Source organism: Heterobasidion irregulare, assembly GCF_000320585.1.
Source record: "Heterobasidion irregulare TC 32-1 unplaced genomic scaffold scaffold_03, whole genome shotgun sequence".
Taxonomy (NCBI): Eukaryota; Fungi; Basidiomycota; class Agaricomycetes; order Russulales; family Bondarzewiaceae; genus Heterobasidion; species Heterobasidion irregulare.
Window position 1 is genome coordinate 1,302,053 of NW_009258199.1, and position 25,438 is coordinate 1,327,490.

General features: G+C 51.6%; 9 protein-coding genes across 9 annotated transcripts; 4 read left to right on the top strand and 5 right to left on the bottom strand.

Moving 5' to 3' along the window:
* Positions 1-535: 535 nt before the first annotated feature.
* Positions 536-5,980, top strand: HETIRDRAFT_314303 (uncharacterized protein; the record flags this gene model as incomplete). Its single annotated transcript, XM_009545505.1, has 16 exons — positions 536-727; positions 785-1,008; positions 1,043-1,400; positions 1,460-1,508; positions 1,563-2,224; positions 2,282-2,486; positions 2,562-2,947; positions 2,999-3,261; positions 3,565-3,862; positions 3,921-4,188; positions 4,381-4,484; positions 4,541-4,643; positions 4,704-5,053; positions 5,106-5,293; positions 5,350-5,689; positions 5,744-5,980. 16 exons carry the CDS (start codon positions 536-538, stop codon positions 5,978-5,980), a joined length of 4,227 nt encoding a protein of 1,408 aa, XP_009543800.1.
* An 11-nt stretch (positions 5,981-5,991) lies between these two features.
* On the bottom strand, positions 5,992-6,944 carry HETIRDRAFT_47371 (uncharacterized protein; the record flags this gene model as incomplete). The annotated part of the gene is made up of 4 exons (XM_009544914.1): positions 5,992-6,396; positions 6,447-6,593; positions 6,652-6,729; positions 6,780-6,944. The coding sequence occupies 4 exons, from the start codon at positions 6,942-6,944 to the stop codon at positions 5,992-5,994; spliced, it is 795 nt and encodes a 264-aa protein (XP_009543209.1).
* A 694-nt stretch (positions 6,945-7,638) lies between these two features.
* Positions 7,639-10,164, bottom strand: HETIRDRAFT_123766 (serine carboxypeptidase S10; the record flags this gene model as incomplete). Its single annotated transcript, XM_009545506.1, has 13 exons — positions 7,639-7,937; positions 8,002-8,224; positions 8,275-8,355; positions 8,417-8,659; positions 8,724-8,838; positions 8,895-9,022; positions 9,084-9,223; positions 9,282-9,330; positions 9,394-9,462; positions 9,518-9,585; positions 9,638-9,761; positions 9,817-10,022; positions 10,086-10,164. The coding sequence occupies 13 exons, from the start codon at positions 10,162-10,164 to the stop codon at positions 7,639-7,641; spliced, it is 1,824 nt and encodes a 607-aa protein (XP_009543801.1).
* A 292-nt stretch (positions 10,165-10,456) lies between these two features.
* Positions 10,457-12,361, top strand: HETIRDRAFT_439012 (uncharacterized protein). Its single transcript, XM_009545507.1, has 5 exons — positions 10,457-11,058; positions 11,133-11,297; positions 11,355-11,516; positions 11,578-12,213; positions 12,275-12,361. Exons 1-4 carry the CDS (start codon positions 10,652-10,654, stop codon positions 11,885-11,887), a joined length of 1,044 nt encoding a protein of 347 aa, XP_009543802.1. The 5' UTR covers positions 10,457-10,651; the 3' UTR covers positions 11,888-12,213; positions 12,275-12,361.
* On the bottom strand, positions 11,919-12,887 carry HETIRDRAFT_472530 (uncharacterized protein; the record flags this gene model as incomplete). Its single annotated transcript, XM_009545508.1, has 4 exons — positions 11,919-12,216; positions 12,278-12,484; positions 12,543-12,690; positions 12,743-12,887. The coding sequence occupies 4 exons, from the start codon at positions 12,885-12,887 to the stop codon at positions 12,159-12,161; spliced, it is 558 nt and encodes a 185-aa protein (XP_009543803.1). The 3' UTR covers positions 11,919-12,158.
* A 1,221-nt stretch (positions 12,888-14,108) lies between these two features.
* On the top strand, positions 14,109-16,264 carry HETIRDRAFT_48060 (amino acid transporter; the record flags this gene model as incomplete). The annotated part of the gene is made up of 11 exons (XM_009544934.1): positions 14,109-14,255; positions 14,318-14,402; positions 14,451-14,544; positions 14,601-14,732; positions 14,805-14,974; positions 15,029-15,139; positions 15,187-15,240; positions 15,299-15,540; positions 15,599-15,792; positions 15,847-16,058; positions 16,113-16,264. 11 exons carry the CDS (start codon positions 14,109-14,111, stop codon positions 16,262-16,264), a joined length of 1,593 nt encoding a protein of 530 aa, XP_009543229.1.
* Positions 16,265-16,403: 139 nt separating this feature from the next.
* HETIRDRAFT_170572 (Carboxylesterase) lies at positions 16,404-18,248 on the bottom strand (the record flags this gene model as incomplete). The annotated part of the gene is made up of 7 exons (XM_009545509.1): positions 16,404-16,666; positions 16,755-17,456; positions 17,569-17,607; positions 17,658-17,826; positions 17,883-18,009; positions 18,064-18,112; positions 18,179-18,248. 7 exons carry the CDS (start codon positions 18,246-18,248, stop codon positions 16,404-16,406), a joined length of 1,419 nt encoding a protein of 472 aa, XP_009543804.1.
* A 642-nt stretch (positions 18,249-18,890) lies between these two features.
* Positions 18,891-20,525, bottom strand: HETIRDRAFT_314180 (uncharacterized protein; the record flags this gene model as incomplete). The annotated part of the gene is made up of 14 exons (XM_009545510.1): positions 18,891-19,022; positions 19,076-19,100; positions 19,162-19,212; positions 19,267-19,322; positions 19,376-19,409; positions 19,462-19,488; positions 19,553-19,674; positions 19,730-19,755; positions 19,808-19,973; positions 20,034-20,058; positions 20,109-20,169; positions 20,230-20,314; positions 20,373-20,418; positions 20,470-20,525. The coding sequence occupies 14 exons, from the start codon at positions 20,523-20,525 to the stop codon at positions 18,891-18,893; spliced, it is 912 nt and encodes a 303-aa protein (XP_009543805.1).
* A 385-nt stretch (positions 20,526-20,910) lies between these two features.
* HETIRDRAFT_62800 (uncharacterized protein) lies at positions 20,911-25,154 on the top strand (the record flags this gene model as incomplete). Its single annotated transcript, XM_009544980.1, has 12 exons — positions 20,911-21,347; positions 21,397-21,514; positions 21,568-21,600; positions 21,655-22,129; positions 22,184-22,248; positions 22,303-22,417; positions 22,474-23,636; positions 23,688-24,073; positions 24,123-24,150; positions 24,204-24,289; positions 24,349-24,388; positions 24,439-25,154. 12 exons carry the CDS (start codon positions 20,911-20,913, stop codon positions 24,895-24,897), a joined length of 3,405 nt encoding a protein of 1,134 aa, XP_009543275.1. The 3' UTR covers positions 24,898-25,154.
* Between the last annotated feature and the right edge of the window lie 284 nt (positions 25,155-25,438).

Sequence of the window (25,438 nt, forward strand, 5' to 3'; positions counted from 1 at the left end):
TAGGGAGGCGCATACAGATGCGAAAGATCGTGTATTTGCGCTCGTACGAATGCGCGCTCGAGGCTCTGGCCCCTCCCGTCCAGAGGAGATCTTCGGGGCGCTGAACGAGCCTAGAGAGGATAAACGAGTGTCTGCTCGACCGGACATGCTTGCGAAAGAAGATGGTAACATCTTGTACGGGACAAGCAGCGCGGTCTCTGGCATGTTGGTTGGGAGGAGAACCAGAAGCGCGCACCTTGGAACTCTTATAGGTGCTCGGCGCCGTGCCATCAGAGGCCTCGCCGACGGGCGCTGCACTATGTAGAGCCAGGCTCGACCGGCAATTCAAGATTCCATTAAATCCAGCTGCAAGAAATGATGATATGCAGTGTGTTCTGGCAGCGGCTCGACAAAGCTTGACACGCAATACTTTTTCGTCGTGTAAGGGGTTGGAGAGCAGTCTCGGAGCGAGGCCGGGGCCGTCTGGCCACGCCGGCGTCCCCCGGGTCCCCCGATTTGAAGGTGGTTTCAAAAATTGCTTCTGAACCAAGGCTGGATGAGCGCAACAATCAACGATCCATTTCTCCTCTCCGCCTACGACCTCTCCAAACGCTTCACACATGCGGGCGACTCGTCTAGACACAGAAGCGGTGTCTCGAACGTCTACGTGACGCACCACCAGCCCGTCGGGAGCAAGGAAGGATATGCTACTGTCGCATCTCACGGAGACGGTGTACACCTTCTGGATGTGAGTTGCTTTAGTGCTTCATGTTCTGTCAGATTGTTATAACGCTATCTGTCATAGGTCTCAAATTTACACCTCGCGAGCTCGCGGACACTCGGGCCTTCAACTAGCTTTTATTGCCCGGCGGTTTCCCGGACAGTCTCTGAAGACGGCGCACAAATACGGAGGACATACGCTGTGATTGACTCGTCACCGGATGTGATCCCGGAAGAGAGCGGCAGGACAGTATGGATGTGGAGGGACGACGAGGCCGGCGAGTCCAGTGCGAGGTCAAGAAACAAAAAGTCATTCGTGGTGCGTTTGCGCCAGTCGCCGGAGTACCCTTTGTGTTTTGAAAATTTATCCTTTGAAGGCTCCCCAAAAAATACACCGGATATATGCGCCGTCCGATACGCCGTCTCTATCACTTTTGGTGTCCCCAAGTGGAGACGTGACAGTAGCAGATGGCGATCTCAATATCCATACCTCTCAAGCGTATTCTGACAGCAGCGCTTCCGTGCGCAAGAGTTTCGTCTTCTCGCAACCGTCGTGCTCTTTTCTCTCTGGTGGACCGTCCTCGCGGTGCGCTGTCGTTTTGTTCTTGATCATCGGAGAACGCCTCCAGCTACATGTTTTGACGGCGGGCGAGGATGGACTTGAGATCGTTTTTGATGATGCCATTCCACTCCAAGACCATGTGAGATTGTTTCTTACGCTATCGTTTTGTGTGAACAACTCACCGATCCATATTCATAGGATATTGCAGACATCTCCTGCAGTCCCTCGGGGTATATAAGTATCCTCAGTACGTCCATTCTTCTGAACATCGCAACCCGTGCTTACTGCTTTCTTTCTCAAGGTCGTGCTGGGACTTGGACTTCTTTCCAATTCCAGCGCACTGGCCCGAGTTCGAGTGTCAGACAGCTTCCCTCACCCTTACACCTCACTCAATTTTCCTTCATTGCCTCCCCACCCTCTGAACGCACATCCGACGAGATCTCCCTCCTCTCCCTCACCTCATCACACGTGCTGCTTGCAGCAATATCCGCGAAGTCCCCAGAACTCGTCTTGCTTTTATGGGATATACAATACTCTGTCCTCCTCACCTCGCATACGCTCCCTATCCCTTCCACCTTGTCCCATCCCAAGGAAGGCATCCGAATTGAGCTCATACCCGCCTCTTCAACCCAAGCCCTCCTTGTGCTGTCTCCTAAGCTTCCCAAAGCTTCGTCAAGTTCGCGTTCGAGCGTTTTGGTTGTACCCTTCACGTGTCCCTCCACATCCACAATTGCAAATGCGATGGGACGCGCTGGCAGTGGAAAGAAATGGCTAGCCACGACTGCCGAAAGCCCCGACAAAGCGCTAGGCTTAGATTCGTCCCGCAGGGATCTCCTCAAGACGATGCGCACGGCGGTTGAGCAGGGCCGGCCAGAGGCCGCTGACACTGCGTTCTTTGCCTGGGTCGAGCGAGAGAAAACTGCTCTTGTGAAAGCCGCGAAGCGTCCCGCGCATCCAAATGCCGTACGCTCTCTTTCGCGTTCTCGAGCACATCCAAATATTTGCTAAATCCGGGCCCAGGTCGATGTGAGCTCTGATAGCAGTCCCGAGTTTGGACATGAATTTGTTCGCCAGCTATTGGATGTCTCCATTCAACCCTCGAAAGGAGCTGATGCTTCGTATTCGCCGAAAGTGACCCACTACTTGCTGCAGAGGCGTGTAGTGTCTGCGAAAATGATCGACGGAGGCCTGCTCTCTGTTTTCCAATCACGCAAGGACGAGGTTAGTGCCCTTCTCTTCTGGTATCAAGGCTGATGCTGATCTACATCTCTTTAATCGCGAAAGCAATCAATACTTCTAGCTCTCCAACATGTGATTGACCTCTCGGAAAATGACATCCTCGCTTTGCTGCATACGGCCATCACATCCCATCGGCAGCAGCAAAAGTCAGATCCAGATGCTATGCAAGTTGACACCCCGCCATCGAACGCCCTAGGGGTTCATACTGTCCTATCGTCATGTGTAAATTACCCGACATCCCTCGCAGCGCTTCGCGTGTCGATCCGACAGCACCTGCGGGACGCGGAGGACGTTACTTGTGTGCTAGAGGTTCTAGATGGGTGGCTCGAGACTTGGTGCACCCAAAGTATCAGTCTGCTACCTAACGCGACCGATAAAACCCCGCGAGGAATTCCGACTCCCAGTAAAAACGTTACTAAGGAGGTATGTCTGCCTTCCATGGATAAGGTACGCACCTATGTCAGATAGCAGAAAATGTGATTTGACCAAAATTTACAGGTCCTCGCGTTTCTTCGCGCCGTCCTTGATTCATCTTTCCTCGCCTTGCTGCAGTATACGCCTTCCCACCGACTTCTCCAACGCCTTTCGGCGCGTTTGGACCCTGAACTCGCGTTCAACGACGAGGTCGAACAGTTGCGTGGTCCGCTGGAGCCTTTCGCTAAAGCGCAGGCGAAGGCCCTTGCAGAGGGGGTGCAGGGTGCGAGGAAGGATACGCAGGTCGATTGGCGGAGACGCAAGAAGCTGCAGCATGAGCAGACGGCGTTGGCTGTCGGGTTATATCAAGTGGAGGAGCTGGTTATTTAATGTTGATTGTATGCTGTTTGAAGGAGTGGCCATTCGACGCTCTTCTTACATCTGTGGCTGAGCGTGTAGACTTGCTTTGGACGCGCTCGGTTCTCGGCAGGCACGTCCGAGATCCGTCGGACGTCGCCTCAAATGACGCACTGACGACCCGTCTTGACCATGACTCTATGATCAGTGGCTGTCAAATTCAGATCTTGTAAAAGAAACCTTTCAGGCTTTGCGATTCATATCGCTTGTAAATAGGTAGGGTATGTCTAAAGCCCGAGTGGCCGTGCTTACAGGTCAGTGAATTCGTTTCTGCTGCATACTGACGTCGTTGCTCAGGAACTAGACGCAGTCAGTGATACGGCATCGAAAGACGCAAGTGCGGACAAGTCTGGTCCAACTATCAAAGACTTGCTCCTTGAACAGGGTTATCCAGTAAATTATCTGGAGATCGTGCCGGACGAGGTGAACGCTATTCAGCAACTGGTACAGACCTGGTGCGCGTCCGGCGATGTCGACTGGATCATCACCACTGGTGGAACAGGGTTCGGAGTGCGAGATGCTACACCTGAGGTATGCCCTGTCGCTATTTTTGTGATGACGCAGGTTGAGACCATTGCTTGATCGCCAGGCGATAGCGCCTCTCATCGAGCGCCATGCATCTGGCCTTGTCCATCTCCTACTGGGCGCATCTCTCAAGCACACGCCTCTGGCTGCCTTGTCTCGGCCAGTCGCCGGAACTATCAAAGACACGCTTATAGTGACGCTGCCTGGAAGCGTCAAAGCGGTCAAGGAGAACATCGAGGCCCTGCTCACGGCCGGGGTAGTGGACCATGCTATCGAGCTGATCAAAGGAGGATCTGGACAGGTTACTCATTCTGCGTTGGCTGCGTCCTCGAGTTCTGAAGGAAAGGCTCTGGGCGCGCATGCACACGCACACTCGCATGCTCATCATCACCACCACCATGGTCCCCACGGGCACGAACACGAACACCCAAGGCCAAGGACCACCCTATCGCAAGATCCTTCACTCCCTGGTACATTTCATGCGCGTCGCCTCATTTCTTTTGCTCAACAGAGCCTCTCTTTAGCCACTGCGCGGCATCGGATCTCGCCATATCGACTCTTTTCTTATGACGAGGCGATGACCACCATTCTGAAGGAGATTCGACCTTTGAAAACTTCTCGCAAGCTAGTGAGCCCTATTCATATGTGAAAACAAAACCATGTTGACACCATATCATACCATAGGTCAACGCGGCCTTGAGGGGGCATATTTTAGCTGAAGATGTCTATGCACCGCATGACGTCCCTAACACATTCACAACAAGCGTTGATGGATATGCTGTCAGATGTGAGCACCCCCTCGATGCGGCAGCTTGTGTGTGCGTGTGGTAAAGCTATTCCAATATAGCAACGGATCCTCCTGGCAAATACAGGGTCGTGACATCGGCCTCACACAATATATCAGAGGCCTTGCCAGAATCCACAATTTACCGCATCAACACTGGTGGCCCCTTACCCGCTGGCACAGACTCCGTTGTCATGGTTGAGGACACTCGTCTCGTGTCGTCTATTACTGACGCAGAAGGGAACGCTGTTGAAGAAAAAGAAGTAGAAATATTGGTTTCCGGAATTGTTGGTGAAAACATCCGTAACCCCGGATCGGACGTCAAGAAGGGCGAGCTTGTCTTGCAAAAGGGTGATGTCATCCACAACGCTGGAGGAGAAATCGGCACGTTGGCCTTTGTTGGTCGACGAGAGGTGTGTGCCAGAACATCCCGTGCCTTGACCGAGTGATACGATTGACAATTAGGTCGAAGTGTTCCGCAAACCTGTGGTTGCCATTCTGAGCACTGGCAACGAGATCGTGGACATTCATCGTCCTGTATCATTATCAGGGAACGATTGGGGTGGTATATGGGACACCAATAGGCCATCTTTACAAGCTGCCCTTGAAGGATTAGGATACGCAGTTGTGGACCTCGGTATTGTTTCGGATACGTTGAGTATCCTGATTTATCTCGCAAAGCGTGCTTTGAACTAAATTAACCCATTAGGGTCGAGGCTCATGTCGAAGCTATCAAGCAAGGCTTGAAACGTGGTGATATCCTGTTGACTACTGGTGGGACGTCGATGGGTGCAAGTGACCTGTTCAAGCCCGTTATCGAGAGGCGGTTCAACGGGACCATCCATTTCGGTCGCGTCGCAATCAAGCCGGGGAAGCCAACGACGTTTGCAACCATTCCAGCTCCGGAGTCAGATGCCGGCCGCAAGCCCATGTTCGCGCTTCCAGGGAATCCTGCGTCTGCTTTGGTTACATTCCACATATTTGTCGTGCCGGCTCTGAGGAAGCTGGCTGGCCATCGCTCTTGCCAATTTCCACGCATGCGAGTCAAGGTGAGCAAGATCGCGTTCAGTATAGACCCCGCTTACAGCCTTCGGACGAAATAGTTGAATGACGCCATGAGGCTGGATTCCCGCGTTGAATTCCACCGCGTCATAGTCCGCGTTGGACAGGAGGGGCCGAGGGCATACAGCACTGGAGGACAGCGATCAAGTCGAGTCGCCAGTTTGAGTGGGGCAAATGGGCTGGTGATGCTGCCGCAGAAAGTCGAAGGGGGTCCTGATCGGATTGAATCTGGTGCTGAAGCCGACGCATACATCATTGGGGAGCTTCAGATGGAATGACATGCATTGAACTACATTTCTGCACTTCCGTCGAATTGCAAAACTTCAGAGCCACATATTGGCAACCTCGGTGAGAAGGGACTAACAAGGACTGACCTACACTCATCAACAAACAGTATTATATAGGGAGATAGCAGGTATAAGGGAAGTAAAAAAAAGAGATACCAATACAGTGGGCAGTCCAAGATTGCTTCGCTATCGTTTGTGTTTAGATTCCTGGAGTGAAGTTTAGTTAGGCGATTGAATCTCAAGCAAGGGACACCCGCCAATGTCAAAACTTCAGATTCCAGTTGTTTGAGCTCTTCTTCAAGTCGCTGACGCTGCTTGACCAGTAACTGTAATCGTCGACTCTCTAATTTATTTGAAGCTGCTCCTGTTCCAAGCTGGGACGCTGGCCGTGACTGAGCAGCTTCGACCTACGCAGTTGAATGCCGAGAAGACGCGGCTAGAGTCAAATGGCGAGTACCTTGGCGTGAAGGAGGCCCTCCTTCTTCAGCAGCCCCTTGAGTCCTTTCTCAGCTCGAGTGATCAACTCGTTGATCTGAGGTTCAATCTCGTCCCGAAGATCAGTCTTGTACTTGCGAACCGTGCTCTCGTCTATGAGCAAAAATACCTTCAAAACAAGTGAGTTGCTTAGAAATTCTGTGTGGTATGGAAACCGATCTGCGTACTCGTTGGTTCTCGAGGATCGTGGTCATTCGGGGCAGATCAAAAGTGCCGTTCCGCAAGAGTTGTTGAGCTTCATACGCCTAAGCACAGTCAGCCATAGCACACAATTTCCAGTCCTGTGGGCATGCACCTCGTCGCAACAATCCTCCATAGCAAGCACGCATTCGCGCAGGTTTGGACTGAACACAGTGTGAGTGTCGCTCCGATACAGATCAGAGCTTCCGGCGAAGATAGAATCTCTTGGTCCAATCCGAGGATGAACGGAGAGTCGCGATTGTCGATGGTTTTGAGACATGATACTGAGCTAATGATATTGCCGCGGTGGACAACTGCTCACGCTTCAATACGAGTCAGCCACAGGCGCGTCTGTGGTGCGGTCGGCGTTAAAATTCAAACTCCGTCAGTGCCTATAAAATCTTCAATCCTCGCCTCCTCCCGTTCTCCGCAGTGTCCGCTCAACCCTCTGAAGCGTCAAGCCTCTGGCCGCAGATACCTATCTGGTGACGTATATTTCTGGTTGACGGAGCGAGGCGCCTCTCGGGGTGCTCACGAGACCGATTGGAGATCCCTTCAGTTCGCCCTCACCATCATCTTGTGCGGTTGAGTCTGCCGCGAGGTATTGATTCGCCGTGTGAGGTGGAGGGCTGATGCTGGGGAGCTGCTTGACATCATATTCCTGTACCTGCCGTATTCCTTTCTTCGGAAGGGTTGCTACTATGTGGCCTTGACGGCGTGGTGAAACCATGATGAATACATATTTCTCAGAATTTTACATCACTTGTATGTCCTGATGTAAAATGCAATTCATCGCGATATTCATACTCTCCGTGTGTCCGTTTTCCTTGTGCTTCAGATTAGATGAAGGAAGAGTGTCTCCTGACGCCATCTCCAAAACGAGGGCAAGGTTCACAAGTGCTGTGGGTGTAAATTACAGGATGGACACACCTCCTAAATAATAAAAATATTCATACCCTTACCGTGCGCGCATCCTATCGTGCACTTTTAGGGTCATCCTCATCGCTGTCTCCGACATCAAAGATCGGCTGGGCCTCCTCCGTCTCCCTCCCCTTTCCCTTTCCCGTTCTCGCTCGAAAGGCGTTTTCCTCGTCGACGCCACCGCCCTCGTCTCGCGAAGGCCCGCTCTGCGTTAGCGGAATGTTCTCCTCCTCGTTGACGGAGAGTGACAACCCCTGCAGGCGACGGCGGCGAACGCGACACCAGAAGAACGTCACGAGCGCGATGCCGATGAGGACGAGGATGACTGCGGCAGAGCCAGCGTTGTAATAAGCTACGACGCGACAGACACATGGGTCAAGAAATATCTCGAAAGAGCTATGTGCGAAAGGACACACCTTCCCACATCGCCTTGTCCTGTTCGGGTGTTTTGCTGGAAGGCACACTCGATGCGGATGGCAACGCGTCGTCAAACGCGGGCTTGCTGTCGGCGCCGACGCTGCTTGGGATGCGAGCGGAACCGTCGGTAATCGCGGAGAAGTTGACGCCCATGAAACGCAGGATCATGTCGTGCGACACATGTGGAACGTCGAAGCCGACCATGTGCGAGGCGTCGAACACCTACAAAAGAATAAATGGATAGGAACCGGCGACCAAGGCGAGGAACGCACCTTGGTATAAGTCAAATTGCGTGAGGAGACCCACGTTCCTGCTGGCTTGCCATCAACAGTCCACGTCTGCGTCTCCACTTTCTGTAAAAAGAAAGAGAAGGTTGAGGAAGAGGTCAATTGCAGTATCAAAAATTTGACGGACCCCCAAACCAGTCTCCCCGTTCCATGTCATCGCCTGGATCATGTTCTCCAGTCCCATATAGTTGCATATGAAATCCTGATCGCCGGCAAAGATCAAAATCGGGATCTTCTCGAGCACTCGAGGGATGACGGTGATCGACGAAGGCGAGCTGTGCAGACGGAGCTCTCTGTGAATGCGGCTTTGGCACTCCTTCCAGGACTCAGATTTTGCCTGCGCGTGAAGCGCTGCGACGACATCTGGACGCTGAGGGATGCGCGCGGATGTTGAGCACAAGGCAAATTGCATGGGAGAGAGCCAAGGGACGTACTTGGAGATACGTCGTGATATTCGCGAGGTCTGGTGGCCAGTTCATCCCACATGCGGGCTGCTCATCGTCCAGACGCACATCGTATATGTTCATACACACGTCTCGTCCTTTGATGCTAGATATCAGTTCCTTATCAGCACGGGCAACACGATCAGGGAATACCCTGCTCACTTTCGGTTGCGGATTTCACTGACAGCGCCCATCACCGATTCGCATGCAGACACGTTGATAGGTTCACCTTCGACTGTTTTGAGCGCCTCATTACACTCATCGACAGCCTTCTTAGCCTTGTCGTATTGCTGCGAAGACGGCGTCGATGAAGTGAGGTCAGAGGCTGACAAACACTCAAAATCGACGCACCTCAGAGTTCGGTTGCACGATGCCGTGCTTGACCGCGTAATCTAAGTAGGAGGGATATTGTCGCCGCGCGTCGATCCATCCGTTGCCTATTGCTGCGCCGCGTATTGGCACGTTGAGGTCCGACTTGAGAAGCGCTTCCGCTGCAAAAATAGATTATTACGATGCTTGCGCAGCTAGAATGATGGTTACGACACTCACAAAAGTAAGGAATGTACTGTCCAGCGAAACTTTCGCCCCCGATGTAAGTCTGGGAAATGCGTAGTTGAGGGAATCACAGGACACAGAGCGTAGACCCAAGAAGACGACATACGTCCATGCGCTTGTACTCGGGGAAAACGAGGTAGAAGTTACGCAGGAATTCGAGGAACTGCGAGGTGACCTGAAAGGAAAGCGGAATTAAGAATAGGGAAAGAGGTGAATTCTGACAGACGCGCCTCGTCAAGTTCGTGCAGGTATCTATTTGTGCTGGTATATGAGAAGCCTGTACCGGCAGGCTGATCGACTAGAAGGGACGCGTGAGACGGGGGTTCACGAGTCAAGATGTGGAGACGGACTGTAAACCATGGTGGTATACTCCTCCCAGCCGCCCTCGATGGTTTTGAGGCCTCCATGACCATCTATTCGCCAGGGGCCAACTTCCATCATGAGACCATCAAACGACGAGCATCCTGGCCCTCCCTGTGCGCACGCTGTGAGTGAGCTGAATGGTCCGCGTCTAGAATAGCAGGCGTACATTAAACCAGAACAATATACGCTCCCGATCCGCGGTTCGGCGCGCCTTGACGAGTACAAAGTAGAGGTGTGAGGTGACGGCTGTAGCTGGGAGATGAGCGGCATTCGGGTCTGCGGGAAGGTGACCTGCGAATATGTGCAGAGGGTGCACGTTGTTCTGGTGCAAGTCTGGCAAGCTCGGAACATAGAACGAAGCTGCCGATGGAACTGTAAGGTTATAGAGTGATCATCAGGCGTGCCGGCACCGAGATTGTGGAGAGAGGAGCGTACTGTCTGTCGGAGCTGCATAGGCGAACGGTGCACCAGGCAAGAATGCCAAGAGCACCTGCCTGAAACGAGGCCAGAGCATTCGTTACGCGAACAGACGAAGGGGCGCACGAAGAGAACGCGAGGGGGAGACGGCGCTACCAACTGGAGGAGAGAGCCAGGGCTCTGTGCGACGTGTCACTGTCGGGATCAAAGCACTTGGCCCACTCGACTGGATCTGATGCTGCGGTGCTGCCTTGGCCGACTCTCTGGGAGCACCGACACACGGTGACCGAGGTCATTCCTTCCCCACCCACGGGGTGTCCGGGGTATACGTCTCTTTCGATCCGAGTCTCCTGGACGTGATTCGATGGTCTTTGCGCCAAAAGATCATAGTAGAGACTGCAGCTTTCACCCGAGCTCGCCGTCGCGAACGTCTGACTCCTCCTCGAGAGCAGCGTCTTGTTGTGTGCCCTTAGCTTTCCTTATCTTTGCGATTGCCGCATGCGACTATCTGCTCTCAGGCACAGACAGCTGACGTGTTCCCGACATCCGTCGAGCATCTCTTTCCCTCCCCCTTCGCCAGCATCATGAGACTCTCTGCGCTCTTGCTTGCTGTGGGATGTGCAGCACCCCTTGGTGCCAGTGCACAATATTTCTCTCAAGGCTGGAAGCCGGGCCAGGCCGCACCCGCACCATCTTCCACCCCACACGCCTTCGATCCGAGCACCGCTCCCGCTGCCGCCGCACCCCCACAGAAAGCAAAAGCAGATTACGGACTGAGCTCAATACTCACAGATTTTGTATCCTCTGGCCCAATTGCGTCGCTGCTCGATCGCGCAGGGATCAATGTCACCGAACGGCTTTCGGCCGCACAGCAAGATATTTGGGACGAGCGGATACCGCTCATCACGGACGAAAACTACAAGGAGATCATCGTGAACGAGGTCTTTGAGACAGAGCAAGAGGAGAAGGACAGGGTGTGGTTCCTCATCATGTGCGCTCTTTCGCCTTGTCTCCCTCTCGCTCGCGCGCTGACGCCTATGTGTTGCGTCGAATTTGTTTGAACAGCTCTGTGACCACAGCGCAGCCCCAAGGAGTCTCGAAATACGCCGACGAGCAGTTCGATGCCGCTTTCAACCTGACGCAGATTGAGAATGACTTGCCCAACGTGCGGTGGGGACGCATCGACTACATCAACGTCACGACCATCACGACCAAGTGGAATGTATGGCAGTGCGTGCCTTAGTCCTCCTTCAGTCTACAAGGCTCGCGGTCTGACTTTTTCTGCAGAGCACCAATGCTCGTTGTCCTCAAAGACCGAGGCCAAACTCTCCGCTTCTGGCGCGCGACGCAACTGCGCCTGAAGCCCGACTCGCTCCGTGAATTCCTTCGCACCGAACACTTCGAACGCACAGCCCCATGGAAGTCCAACTTTGGCCCTGGTGGCAGCAGGTAAACCTTCTACTTCGTCACGCTCACACCTTTGATGCTCATCATTTCCAAACGCGTCCAGAGAATTCGTTCTTGACTACTTGGCAATCGCCATGGCTGTGATGTACGACTACACGCGCAGGCTTCCCCGCTGGGCTCTCTACATGTTCACAGGCGCGTTTGGAAGTCTTGTGATCGGCTTTGTGCACCGAGGTGACACAAAGAAGCTGGCGGCGAAAGAGAAGGCAGAAGCGCAGAAGCAGCAGGAGACGGCGAATAACGCTACTAGTATTGCGCCACCACCGTCTGCGGTGAGTACAAGCGTGAGTCCAGCTTCCGGCACACCGAAAAAGACTAGCGCGAAGGGGAAGAAGGGGAAAAAGACGACTTGAACGATGAAGCACATCGTGGGTTGACGGATTTATGACGCATACCGGGCATATTGTATGTATTAAATTTTCACCTGACTACATTCCGAGACATGTTGTAGCCTTTTCCCGGTATTTAACACTCTATTTTTGGGCTTTCACCGCTGCCTGCAAGCGTGGAATGTTTCGACGCATGGCCTATCTGAAATGTGTAGCATGAGTAGCGATGATTGAAAGCGTGTGTGAAAATATGCTGGTGGGTCTATGATACAGGTGAGGATGTGCAATGTCGAGTCTACTCTTTATAAGGATATTCGAATTTCGGCTGGTCCTTGCGCCTCCAGAGCTTTCGCCTTCAATAGATTAATGTGAGTCAATGGGAGTGGTCCAAACGCAATGGCTACAACGACGCACTTCTTCTTGGTGGGGAGATGCTCCGCAAACACCTCTACGCAATGCTGGGATTTAAATTCACGAATGAATCGTGGGTCCCACAACTCGCTGGCGACGCCTAAGTCTTTGCAACACCGCATCAGCGCATTGCTTTTGCACGCCTCGGTAGCTGTGGGAATGCCCGAAGGATCAAAGTACTCCTGTTCTCCTCTCGCGATCGCGACCAACCTGGACAGCAATGAAGAGTTCGAAACGGTGCTGCTGACACGTGCTGCACGATACTCACCTTCCGAGGCATACCAGCGCGTACTCCCTGCTGACTACTTTGGGCCCGACGTTTGTTTCACTACGCGGTGCGAGACCCCATCCTCCTGGGCCAAACGCCTTGTTCAGTACCCTGCGGTACTTGATCTCAGGGAGATAGATCAGCCCATCTAGACCGCTCGTTTGTGAGATGCGTTGACGTGACATGGAGGAAAAACAAACCAGGCTTCATCTCGACGTCCATAGGATCCACGGGAGCCATCAACACCTCTGACACCTCTTTGGAGAACGGTTGCGTCGACAGGCCGAAGTAGCTGCGTGACCAGTCGGTGGGCGCGCCGCTTTCCGAAGAAAGAGGTGGGGGCATCGAGCTGGCGCCGTCGAGGACAGCAGATGAAGGAACGCTTTCGGGGGGGATGTCGACAAGAGCTTGCTGTGCGGCATTGACATCAGCTTCAACCTCGCTCGCAGTGTAATTCACGGTATCAGGGTTGCCCTGCACGCTCGCGTTTGTGCTCGCGGGCGTCGAAGGAGGTGCATTCCGAAACGCGGCAGAACGGTTGGGTGTGTAAGAGCGGCCACCGACGGCAACGTATGTGCGGCTGGTCAGGAGAGATATCCTGTGAGAGATTCGAATGGAGTGGAGTTGCCTGGAGAGAGTCCGTGCGGCCATTGCGGACGTCGATGCTGTGTGTGACGAAGACGGCCTTCCGAATTTGGGTCGTCGCGCCACATTTTGCCACAGACGCGCCTCGGCGTTCGCCGGGCGGGCTCAACACAGCGAACGTCGCTGCAGCTTGTTCACCAATTTCCTCTCCTGACCGCCGCTGTCGTCGGTAGCCGTGGACGGGCTTGACCTCTATAGATCAACAACGTTCACACCCAATATAGGCACGCTCGACCGTGCTGCGGAATATCTCTATCAATAAGGTACGGACGCAACCGCAACGCGCTGAACCGGTACGACGGAAATGCTTCCGTGTCAGAAATTCCCACTGGTCTCAATTCAACTCATCGGTGAGACAAGCGCCCGACAAGTTGGACTTGGCAACCTTAGAGTGCACAGCCTCGTTTTCATTGAATCAATATGCCATTAAGAAGGAAAGGACAGAGGGATGATCATGCTCGAGGTCGGGACTTCGGCAGAGTGAATCCGTAGCTCACCCGTTTAGCTGATTCGACATCCCTATCTGACCCGCCTTTTGAAAGATGCCCTCAGTCCATCTCTATCATCAGTTGGCCATGTCTGGCCGCGGCGTGGTTCGCGAAGCAGATACTGGTGGATTCTGCAGTGGGAAGATCGAAACGAATCCGTTCGAGAGATAAGCGAGTTCAATTTCCCAATTATACTTTCACCAGCGAAAAGTCAAATTCTTCTAATCGTTTTCATCTGTCCTATCTCCCGATACGCCAGGAAGCGCTAGATAACTTGGCCACCAAGGGGTCCGACCATGGAGCGCCCGTAGCCTTTCGAAATTTCGCACTGGTGCTCGTGATCATGTCGCATCGTATTTTTTCCCCAGACAGACACTGCTGAACTTCAACCCCTCCCACTTGTGTCCTCGGCCCACCAACAGCTGCTCCAAGGATGTCCAAAGAGGAGAAGCAGGACGCTAGCGTCGAGTCCGCGCCCGTTCATAATGATCTCACTGCTGAGCAATTAGGACAGAGGCATGCTGACAATGCACTGCTAGCTGAGCTGGGGTATAAAAGCGAGTTCAAGAGGGAGTTTTCGGTGCGGGCATTTCCTTCTTCTCTTCCTGCTCCTCACAAATATGCTCGACGGCAAACTGCTAGCTCATAGAAACTATCGCGTTTGCGTTCTCTATCATGGGCATCGTCGCGTCCGTCTCGTCGACCCTGTCATTTCCTCTCGTATCAGGTAAGTCTTCTCCAGTTCTATAACCCGATCAGGGCTGAGTCGTACGAGGCGGACATGTCGGGATGGTGTTTGGGTGGCTCATACCGTGCTTCCCTGTCCTGTGCATCGCCGCAAGCATGGCCGAATTAACTTCTGCAATGCCGTGGGTGCTATTGTCCGCCGTAAAAAATCATGACAGCTCACGCCATATATCAAAAGAACAAGCGCAGGCCTGTATTATTACTCAGCAAAACTTGCACCGCCTAAGTATGCCCCATTGGCCAGCTGGATCACCGGCTGGGCGAATATCACTGGTCAAGTTTCGCTTGTCTGTTCGATTGATTTTACCTGGTAAGCGCCCAGTGCCTTCAGTGTTCTCAAGCTCTGATTGCGGAAAACGTCCGACCGCTCTATGGTCATTAGCGCTGAGATGATCACTACCGCGATTGCGGTCGGGACTGATGGGAGGGTCGTTCTCGGCTCAGGAGCGACGTTCGGCATCCTGCTTGCCATATTGTTCTCCCATGGCATTGTGTGCTCCGCTGCGACGAGTGTTCTCGCGAAGCTCAACCTCTTTTACGTCGTAATCAACGGTGACTTCCAGAATATATACAAGTCGATCGTATATTAATTGCACGTATATTCAGTGGGAACGAGCATCGCGGCGATCATTGCTCTGCTAGTCGGTGCAGGGGACGACAGGGTTTCCACCAGAGATGCGTTCACCCTTTTCGAAAACAACACCGGTTGGGCAAATGGTAAATCTTGTTTACTGTTGCCGATGTCTGTGTTCTAATTGAGACAGATGGCTGGGCTTTTCTTCTTGCGTTCACGGCTCCAATGTGGACGTTGACGGGCTGTAAGTTCTTCTCGATGTTTAGTCAGCTGAAGGCTCTCAAGATTCTTCTATTCGACAGATGACTCCGCCGCTCACGTATCTGAGGAGGTAGCTGGGGCGTCACGCGCGGCGCCGATAGCTATCATGGTTGGCGTCGTGGCGACTCAGTCATTGGGATGGCTCCTCTTCATCGCCGCATCGTTTGCAACGAAGTCTGTGACGGATCTTCTCAACTCTGACCTTCCCTTGCCCATGGGGCAGCTGTTCTTGGATACATTGGGAAAGAGAGGCATGTTGACCATTTGGAGTTTTATCATCGTTGTACAGGTGCTTTCTCCCTTGATCATGTGCCGCACGCGCAACTGAAACGGAAAGCAAGTATGTCACCGGAGCTGCGCAGGGCGTAGATGCGTCCCGCGTTGTTTTCGCGTTCGCTAGAGACAACGCGCTCCCTGGCTCGCGTTGGTGGAAAGAGATGAACAGCAGAACCCAAACACCTGTCAACGCTGTCTGGCTCGTCATGATCCTTTCTGGAATCCTCGGGGTGCTTGGGTTTTCTGAAGCCGCACTGTCGTCTCTTGCAGGGTGTGTACACCTATTTTATGCGCAATCTCGTCTGCTGACTAGATTATTTAGGGCCGCCGTAATCGGACTGTATACATCTTATGTGACGCCTATCTTCCTACGCATAACCTCCGGTCGAACCAAGCTTGTCTTGGGCCCTTTCAACCTTGGAAAATGGTACACGCTGTCCGGGTCTATCGCTGTCGCATGGGTTGCATTCATCGTAGTTCTCTTGCTCTTCCCTACGGCACAAAAAACAACGGCAGCCGGCATGAGTGAGTCCCTTCGCTATTTAGTGTTATAATTTACTGAAACGTGTGGACGCGCAGATTACTCTGTCGTACTCATTATGGCTGTTTTCTTGTTTGCAGCAGGGTCATGGGTCCTTTCGGCCCGCAAATGGTTCACGGGTCCTGTCTCAAACCTTAGCAAGACGGCTTCTCGTGAGGAGGAAAAGGTAGCGTCAACAAAAATAAATTAGGAAATTTTGTGTGTTAGTTTGACTTATTTACATATTTCTATCTCTCGACCTTCATGGGATGAAAGTCAGCATGTGGGCGGTTTCCGTATCGTCTGATTTGATTAGTCACATACTCTGGTGATATAGATTTATTACAGCCTCAGGGACGAGCTTCTCCAGGAAATGCTTTCGCTTTTTTGATGACTCCATCCCACCGTCCATCCTCCATCCACTGGATAGTCTTGTCCTCCCTTAGCGTCAAGATCTCTTTGACACCCCTACTTGATTTACCTTCCGTTTCCAGCTTCTGTAACTCTGCAGCTATGATCCTCAGCCACGCCTTGGCAACTTCGACCTGCGAGCTTTGGAGCACGGGCACACGGAACGCCCACAGCACCCTATCGGTGGCATGTGTGACAAACCCTGTGAATGAGAACCGGGGTCGCAAACGGAGCGGGCATTTTCCCGCGTGCAATCAGCACTCAAAAATGGACTGAGGGGTTGCGCTCACCTTTCGGTCGTATCTGCTCCGGTGTCCACCTGATTTCATATCGTAGAACTGGGTATCCAGCGCTCAGGAGGTCTCGATGCAGTAGCCTCACGGGTAGGTGCACTTGTCCGTCGCTCAGGATATCCCCAAACTGCCTGGCGAATGCTTGAGCGCCAGCGTTGTCTGGAAGGTCTTTGTAGAGTTTGACCATATTCTCGGTCAGGTCCTGTGAGTAGTATCGGTTCAGGTTTGTGACGATATCGCTCTTCTCCTCAATAGGGTGGGCGATGGAATATAGGTACCACTCTTCGGATAAATCGCCGATGACGACGCTGCGTACACCGTGAACGAGGAGACCCCGCGCGAGCCCTCCCGAGCGCTGCCATGTCATGGGATCTGGGGAGCTCGACATCCACTTCCCGTCCAGGCATCCGCGGAATGTACCTAAGAGTCCCAATTTTTCCGTTTCTATGACTTTGGTGATAGATCGGAAAGAGACTTTGGAGGGATCTTGTATGGTGGCAAGAACGTCTGGGGAGGTAGGATCGAGATCCAGAGCGCGACAAATTGCTTCAAATTGCGACCGTAGCTCCTGAGGTGTTTTCGGATTTGACCTAAGACATTGAGAGAAATGAGCCGTGTGTATCTCCTCGAACGAAAAGAGAAACCCGACACTATGGCATTCGACTGCAAGACGGCCGAATGGAAGGGTGCATTTTCGTCCTGTGGAAGCCGGGATGCATGATGCAATATTTGATGGACGGAATGTGCACCTGATAGATGCAATTTATTCAGCTAAGCAGAGCCCTCGCAATCATTCGCGGTGGATATGAACCTGCAGAGAGTCCTGTGACTTGTATATTGTTTGCATCTCCTGAACGGAAAGTTATTTCCTCCAGCCTTTGAGCAAGGCAGCATGTTCACCTCCGAAGGAGTTGATATTCTCCTTTACCCACTGCAGCGCCAGCCATTGATCCTTGAACCCGAAATTGCCTTCAATTTTGGGTTCATCGCATGCTAGGAAACCAAACGCCGAAAGTCTATAGCCAATGTTGACCCAAACCTCTGAACGTTCTGCAGCGATGAATTGAGCCTGCGAACTTAAACCATGTGGAGAGCCAAATTGGAGGAAGCTATAGTATCAGAGACATAATCAAATCCGGATACTTTCGTCAGTCGTCGCGATCTGATAACTGACCCTCCATGAATGTAGATCCTGACCGGGAATTGGGTACTTGATGGATATGATGGCGGCACGACGATATTGAGAAAGAGACTGTATTACACCTTAGCCTCTGAGGTGCTCAGTCAGGTTGTGGGCAAAATTTACGGATTCTCAGAAGCTTCTCCGAAGCCGACCTTATCTTCGAATGGGGTACCTGATGAATAAAAGCAGAGACTTTGTTAGGACAAATCACTGGAGAACATCCTGATTCTCGACTTACCAGCCGCTTGCCCGTCATTCGTCGGTTGAGCCGCATCTGCGGTACAGAGAGTGAACACGCCAGTTAGCATTTTACAGTCTAGACTTACAGACGCTCTCCTGGATATATTCCTTTCGGTCGTACCGGAACTCGGACGGAAGAGGGACAGGGTCTTCGAACCTTCGTGGAGGCAGAGCATATGGCAATTCTAGAAATGGCCGCTATTGGCATAAGCTTTCTTGGCTTACATGTTGAAGGTCTCCAAAGATGAACGCACCTAAGAAGACGGCTGCGCCGTTCGTGGCTCGCCGGCCAGTCACCTGCCCATAGCGCGTATCAACATGGACTCTCTCCAATGATTCGGCGAGTTCTTTGCTCAAATGTGCGTTAGACATGATCGTGAGGGATCAAGCAGGCATATCTGAAGATAGCCCGCCTATATACTCTCAAAGACCTAACCTGACTGTAGGGTTCCAACGTTCTTTGCGGCCCGGAGTCGAGGGGCGAGGGAATCCGTGCAAAGGTGAACACCACTGCGGCGCATGATGATACTGATAGAATGGTATGTGAATGCAGGAGTAGTCATGAGGTCATGAGGTCCAGACTTAAAGCCGCTGTTCGCCAGTAAGGTCACAAGGATGGACGTGGCACACTGAAGCACGACGAAAAACATAACACAGTTTGGCATTACCAAGACCCAGAGAAACTCACACAAGTTTTATAACGTCTTAACTCAAGCCGTGAATCCTCGAGGCATTGCTGCTCCTTCCCTAGGCTTCACACGGCTTCTAAACTCGTTCGCCATTTCTATCATAGGCACCCATGACACACCATCGTGCGCATTCACCCATTCAATGAAGCGTTCCTAGACGACGATAAGCTTCGAAAGTTCTTTCAGAGCGTGGTCAAACTTCTCACCAGCATGAGAAGCACATGGGGGCGACTGAGATATCAATGCAGATTAGTTTTAATGTGATATGATTGATACGGGATTCAATGCTTACCCACTAACATCAGGATGGATGGTGATAGGAAAGATAAAACTTTCCTCCTCTCTGCACCAAGTTTTGAGATCTCGAGTATTGTTAGACAAAGTAGCTCTGTCTCACCTGTAGAGATATTCGAACGTGTCCTTCCAAAGTTGTTCGACGTCTCTCGCATTGACCTTTTTGCTGCGTAAGACTTCCAAGATCCAAGGCTGAAACTAGAGTAACTCACCCAGCCATGGGAGTTCGAGCTTGCTTTGATGAACCTTTTCAGAGCGTCATCAGCATGCAAAAAAGCAAAGTCTTTTAATGACCTACATCATCGGTGGCAGGTCGTCTAGATACCTGTGTATAGAGCACGACATTCCTTGTTCATAAATCAAGATGTCTGAGTTTGGGCGGTTCGTACCAGTTTGCGGGTATTTCAACTATCCCAGTCTCCTTGCCTTTCTGAAGCGGCTTCATCCATGTATGAGCCTTTGCAGTATAGTCGATCTTGGTCCAGGTGTCCTGGTCACGAAGATAATATGCCTGAGAGCTGAGGAATCCGTGTATGAGAATGATACCGCGGATGTGCATGATTTACGCACTCGTGAGCCATATTTGAATGATCTTACATCAAGCCTCAGAAAGGATAAAGTTATGTGTCAGGAAAAGTGCGCACCATATTCAAGCCCCTTGTTTAAGAGTAACTCTGTACCTTCTTTACTCGTTTCCCACCAAGGTGCAACACTTCCTTTCGGTGGAACACCATTGTTGAAAACCGTGAGGAGATTATATGTATGATCGAGAATGTCTTTCTGTTGTTCGAAAGTCATCGAAACAGGGTTCTACACGTGTAATACCACATTGAGTGATGATAGAAAACCAAGTAAGGCAAAGGAACGCACTTCGTGAGAGTATCCATGAAGGCCACTGTGTCAGTAGTGAGCAGCGAAATTTCACAAATACATGTATGGTGTTACATTTCATGTCCTGCGTCTCTGACGGCAGCCATCTGCTCGGGGAACGTTTCTAGGCTGTGGCCTGTCCAGTCAAAAGCCAAGGGTTTCACAACGGCTTCGTGTCGCCTTAACTTGAACTCACCCGGAATAAACCACGTCGTTTTCAGCTTGTACTTGGCGAAAAGCTTCAAGAGGCGCGGCACGCCCACTTCGCCTGCAAACATACCCTTCAAAGCAAGATGGATCATTCGTCCATGCCATCATAGCGAGGAAGAAGAATCGCACCCTAGAGATATCTAGAGGCGAATCTTCACCTCCGTAGGATCCCAGCCTATGATTTCATCGTTGGGAATTACGGCGGGGATTCCAGGAGAAGACCTACCAGCCTGCCACTGCATCAACATCCACACCAAAACCGATAAGCACTTTCCGAGGCATTTGGCGTTGGACCAATGGTCTTACGGTGCGCAGGCAAGCGGGCGGAAGATGGATACGATACCTTTATATATAACGATTACCTGCTCGTGATGGGTTCCGTCGTTCACCCGTTTCCCAGCCACCGATAGGATGAAAGCCTGCCATACATGGGGCTAAGCTGGACCAAGTGACTGAACAGGACGATAAAGGACCCCGGCATACCTCAGCAGAGGTCCGATCCTGATTTTGGCGGGCGGTTACGGCATTTCCGTCCGCATAAATGAAGTAAATCCGTCAGCTCTGTAGGGGTATGCCCGGGTCCTGACGATAAACGGCACGTTCGTACTCCGACAAACGCGCTTGTGGCAACGACCCGTCTTCGACTCGCCCGGCGAAATTCACGACGATGAAGCGATCAGAGTCAACTCCAAACAGTTTTCCCAGGCCGTTATCTAGTGCGTCCTCCGTCGGACGGCCCTTGTCGAGCGCGTCATCCATCCGGCCCTCATCCAGAGCTTCGCTAAGACCTCCATCCACCACACCGAATCATACGCCGTCCGCACCGTATAATCTCAGACCTTCATCGAGTGCCTCTATCGGTCGTCCAGTCTCTCGTATATCCCAAAGACCATACTCTCGACTGTCTCAAAGGCCGCCGACGAGACAGTCTCCTCGTTTGGCATCTCTTAGCCAAGCTCTCGTGACACAGACGACAGGGCTTTCGCCTGAAACTGAGGAGGCCAGCTTCCGGACAGCCGTCGACTATGTATCCAAAAGCTTGGACCCTGGGTTAAAGGCTGCTCCGAGCACAGATTTGAAGGCTATCGACGGGCATATCAGAGGGTAGCTCTCCAGTCACATGTCTCAAGAGTCTCATATTCATATGTTGCAGTTTCTCTCGGAAAGCCCGCATAAACAACCAGGACTCATGGGCAACTGCTCTTGAAACCACATATACTCACTTGAAGGATCAGGTAGAAGGGAACAAAGATTTCGATCAGGAAATACCAGTGAGCAAGTTGGACTATCTGAAGCGGAGATTTCAAACGAACTGGCCGTTTAGCTTTCTCGACTGCCCGATCACCTCCAATTTCTGGTAACCTTCTCGCGTCATAATGAACTGACTTGGAAGGCTCATCATTCAAGTTAGATTCTTCTATCCCTTCCGCCGACACAACTTACTATCAACCATGCAAACAACTTGCTCGAAAGCGCAAGAAACCCTCCAGACCCTCCCCCGACTCTGAGTTGGAAAGACATATTGGCCGAGGAGCCGTTTGAAGGCCAGCACTGGGAGGGTGTCTATGGTTTACCTGCTGGTAGTACAGTCGAGGGTTGGGAAATCAGAAGCCCTGGAAGTACACCACCGCTCTCTCCCATTCCCTCTGACGACCTTAGAGACCTCAATCGATCTCTATCATCCTTGAATTCACCGCTTAGTGACGAGACGGATACTTCTCCCTTGTTGTTGCCTCAACAAATAGGACCAGTGCCAGATCTCACTGATCTGTATGCGCATCGAAGAGATGTAGCAAAATTGCAGTCAAGACAGTATTGGAGGAGCGAGTGGCAAACCGATGCCTCTCCTACGGACCCCTTCAACTTAGGGGATGCTTCCACTCTAGGTACGTCAACCTTATCATAATATAGCAACTTTAAAATACATTTGGCTCCTTCAGGCCCGTCGCTCAGCCGCGTTCTAGGTGAAGACCAAAATTTGAACCTTGATAACTTCATTAAGGAGGTGATGACTTTGTTTTGTTTCGTTCGTTGGGACTAGTCTCACGAAATACTACAGAAATACATCCATGAACATGATGCGGTCCGTGAGATCTTGATGGCATTACAGGGTCGCAAGAACCTACTCTTGAAATGGTCGTACTACGATCATTCCACTTTCGCATTTGAGGCAAGTACCTTGGTATGGTGATCTCGGTTGTTTTTTAAGATATTTTGCAGCTCATACCAGACGCCCCTCGTCTGATCCACCTAACGCTGACGGCACAGGCATCGATACTCGCGTCCTTTGCTCAAACAGCGACCATCCTCGAGCATCTCCGGAAATTTACAGCTTGCATATTAGATCAGTCATCTCGTGCGCCCGACGTATCTAACAACTCCTCTCACTTAGCCCGCTACAATCGCCGCATCACACGGACGATCGAAGCCTGCTCAGATGCTGTCTCCTCACAGTTACGACGTTTCGACCGGTGGTGCGCAGCCAAGGAAGAAGAAATATGCCTTGCTCGATCAGGTTTTGGTCCATCTCTGATTGTCAGCTTGCTCAGCCTAGAGAAGGCTATCAAGGATGCATTCTCCCAGACATTCAGCATCCTTCTTGAAGTACTGAGGATAGTCATGCGCCGAGCTTCACGATCTCAGGATACGGACGCAGAAGTATGGATGTTGGCAGAGCTTCCGTCTCGCATGCCCCCTTCTGTTGTCACAACACTTTTGTTGGATAGCTTGCTAGAATCTGCGCAAGAACATATGTCTATGGGTGACCATGTCACGTCTGATGCGTTGATGAATGTTTTTGTCGAGACAGCGGCACCGATATGGTCGCTGGTAGGACAGTGGTTGAAGAACGGGATGCCAATACAGGACCCGGTGGATCGACATAGCCTGTACAACCATTCTGCTCTCGACGACGAATTTTTCGTCGAAGATAATGAACTGCCGATACTAGATCCTGACTTCTGGACGGAGGGGTATGCTTTGCGAGACGGCTCTGCTGAAGGGGAAACGGGCATGAAGGCTTTGCCTACCTTCCTCACGCATATAGCCCCCTACATCCTGAGTGCTGGAAAAGCGATTGGCCTTCTTCGTGCTTTAGAAATGCCGATAACACCGGGAGAGGACGACAGCCGACTCTGGATGTCGCGGTGGCCTCCATTTGATGCCATTGTCGAAACCCATTCCCAACACGAATCGTTGACGTTGTCGATTGATGACCTCACTCGACTCGTTTACGATGAGCTCTTGCCTCGATGTCGGATGGCACAAGCTCGATTGGCCCATGTCATAATCGAAGACGGAGAACTTTGGCCTCACCTCACTGCATTGGAGGGATTGTATCTTATGAGGAGGATAGATGTCATTTCTCTTGTCTCAGATGTCTTGTTCAATAAAGTGCGTGTCCGTTTGTGCTCTTTTCAGCATGACTGGGAACTCTGGTCATAGATGGATAGCCACCAAACTTGGACCGACTTTCACTTCCTCAACAGTGCCTTCCGGGACATTACAGACATGAGCAAGGAGAAGTGGATCGATTCATCCCTTGTTCGCCTATCATATCGAGGTGGACGCGACAAAACCGGAGATAGAACAGTCAAATCTATCGACGGTTTATTATTAGAATACGCCGCCCCGTTCCCCTTGACATACGTCTTCAACCCACATGGATTCCAGGTGTACAATGCGATATTCGTCTTCTTGTTGCAGATTCGTCGTGCCAAAACCACACTTGAACGCATCCTCGTGCGAGGTGCTGTGGTCACGCAGTCCCGCGGAGCGAGTGAATTGAAGCCATTCCACGCTATGAGAAGTAAGCTCTCGTGGTTCATCAAGTGAGTCTTCACGGTTGGTCATATTCTTACAACTAATGTCGGTACCAAGCACTTTCCTGGACTTCATAATGACACACGTAGGAGCATTCTCCGGCGGCTTTTCACCGAGTTGACGCTATGCGCCTCATAGGTATTGCACTCTCAGCTACTGTCCTTTCATGCCTTACTGAGGCAGGCAAAGTCCCTGGATGACATCATCCAACTACACGACGAACAGTTGCGTTACACATGCTCCTATGCTGAAATCATGCACTAACACTAGACCGTTACAAAAGCATTGACAAATTGGAAGGGCGATGTTTTCTTCAGCCACAGGTCCGTGCGACGCACTCATCCTATATACTTGCCTGATCTAGTATTGACAGACGTCTGCTTTACACCGAGCTTTTTTGTCTATCCTAGACATGAGTCTTCATTTTACCGACTGCTTTATAGCCTTCGCTGGAGACGCCACATATGATGTCTCGCGGCAGTCCATCGCCTCTATACAGCCCCATCGGAGTCGTCGCCAGAAACGACAGCGAAAGAATACCATCGGCTTCTTTCAAACTCTCAGCCAACCTCCAGATTTCTCGGGTGACTCGGATACCGATGAGGAAGACCCACTTGGAGAATATAGCCATGAACCATCTTTCTCTATGACGACATCCTCGATATCCTTCGTAGAGGAGGACCCGTTTACACAGATCAACAAGATGTCATCCGAACTAGATGGACTTATACGTTTTATCCGAAGAAGTGTAGAAAGCCTAGCTGGCGGTGCGTCGGAGGCAGCCTCGATTTTTGGGATATTTGCCTTCGCACTCGAGGACTGGGACAGGTAACTGAGCTGTGTACCCAAACTGACAGAGGACCTCGTCCTGCGATGGGTACGCAGACAAATACAGAGTATCCTAACGCCGATGTGTACAGTCGCACCCAAAACTTCGAAGAAACACTTATACGGACAGTACATATTCCATCTGTATGCTGTACTATCTGATCGCTGGTCAATACGCGGATGGCACTCTTCCAAATATGTATAGTGCTTACCGCTCACTCATATCCTGTGTAATTCGGTGTGTATGTAGTTTCATAGAATCAGTATAGTACCAAAGTCGTCGCTCAACCATCACAGACGTCAAAGCCGAATCATGTCTCACACTGTCCAGAAAATGAAAGCGTATGGGCGAGTCACTGATAATATCGCAAGGCAGCCAGCTTTTGCACGACCTTCATATTTTACACCCGGTAAACTGTGTGTATAAGGCCATGTTCTTCCCAATCTTGGTTTCCAAGCTATGTTTCATGTTAATCTAATCGTAAGGTGCATGATACAGAGGTTATAGCTAATCTTAAGTACTAACAAATACATTGTGCTCCACA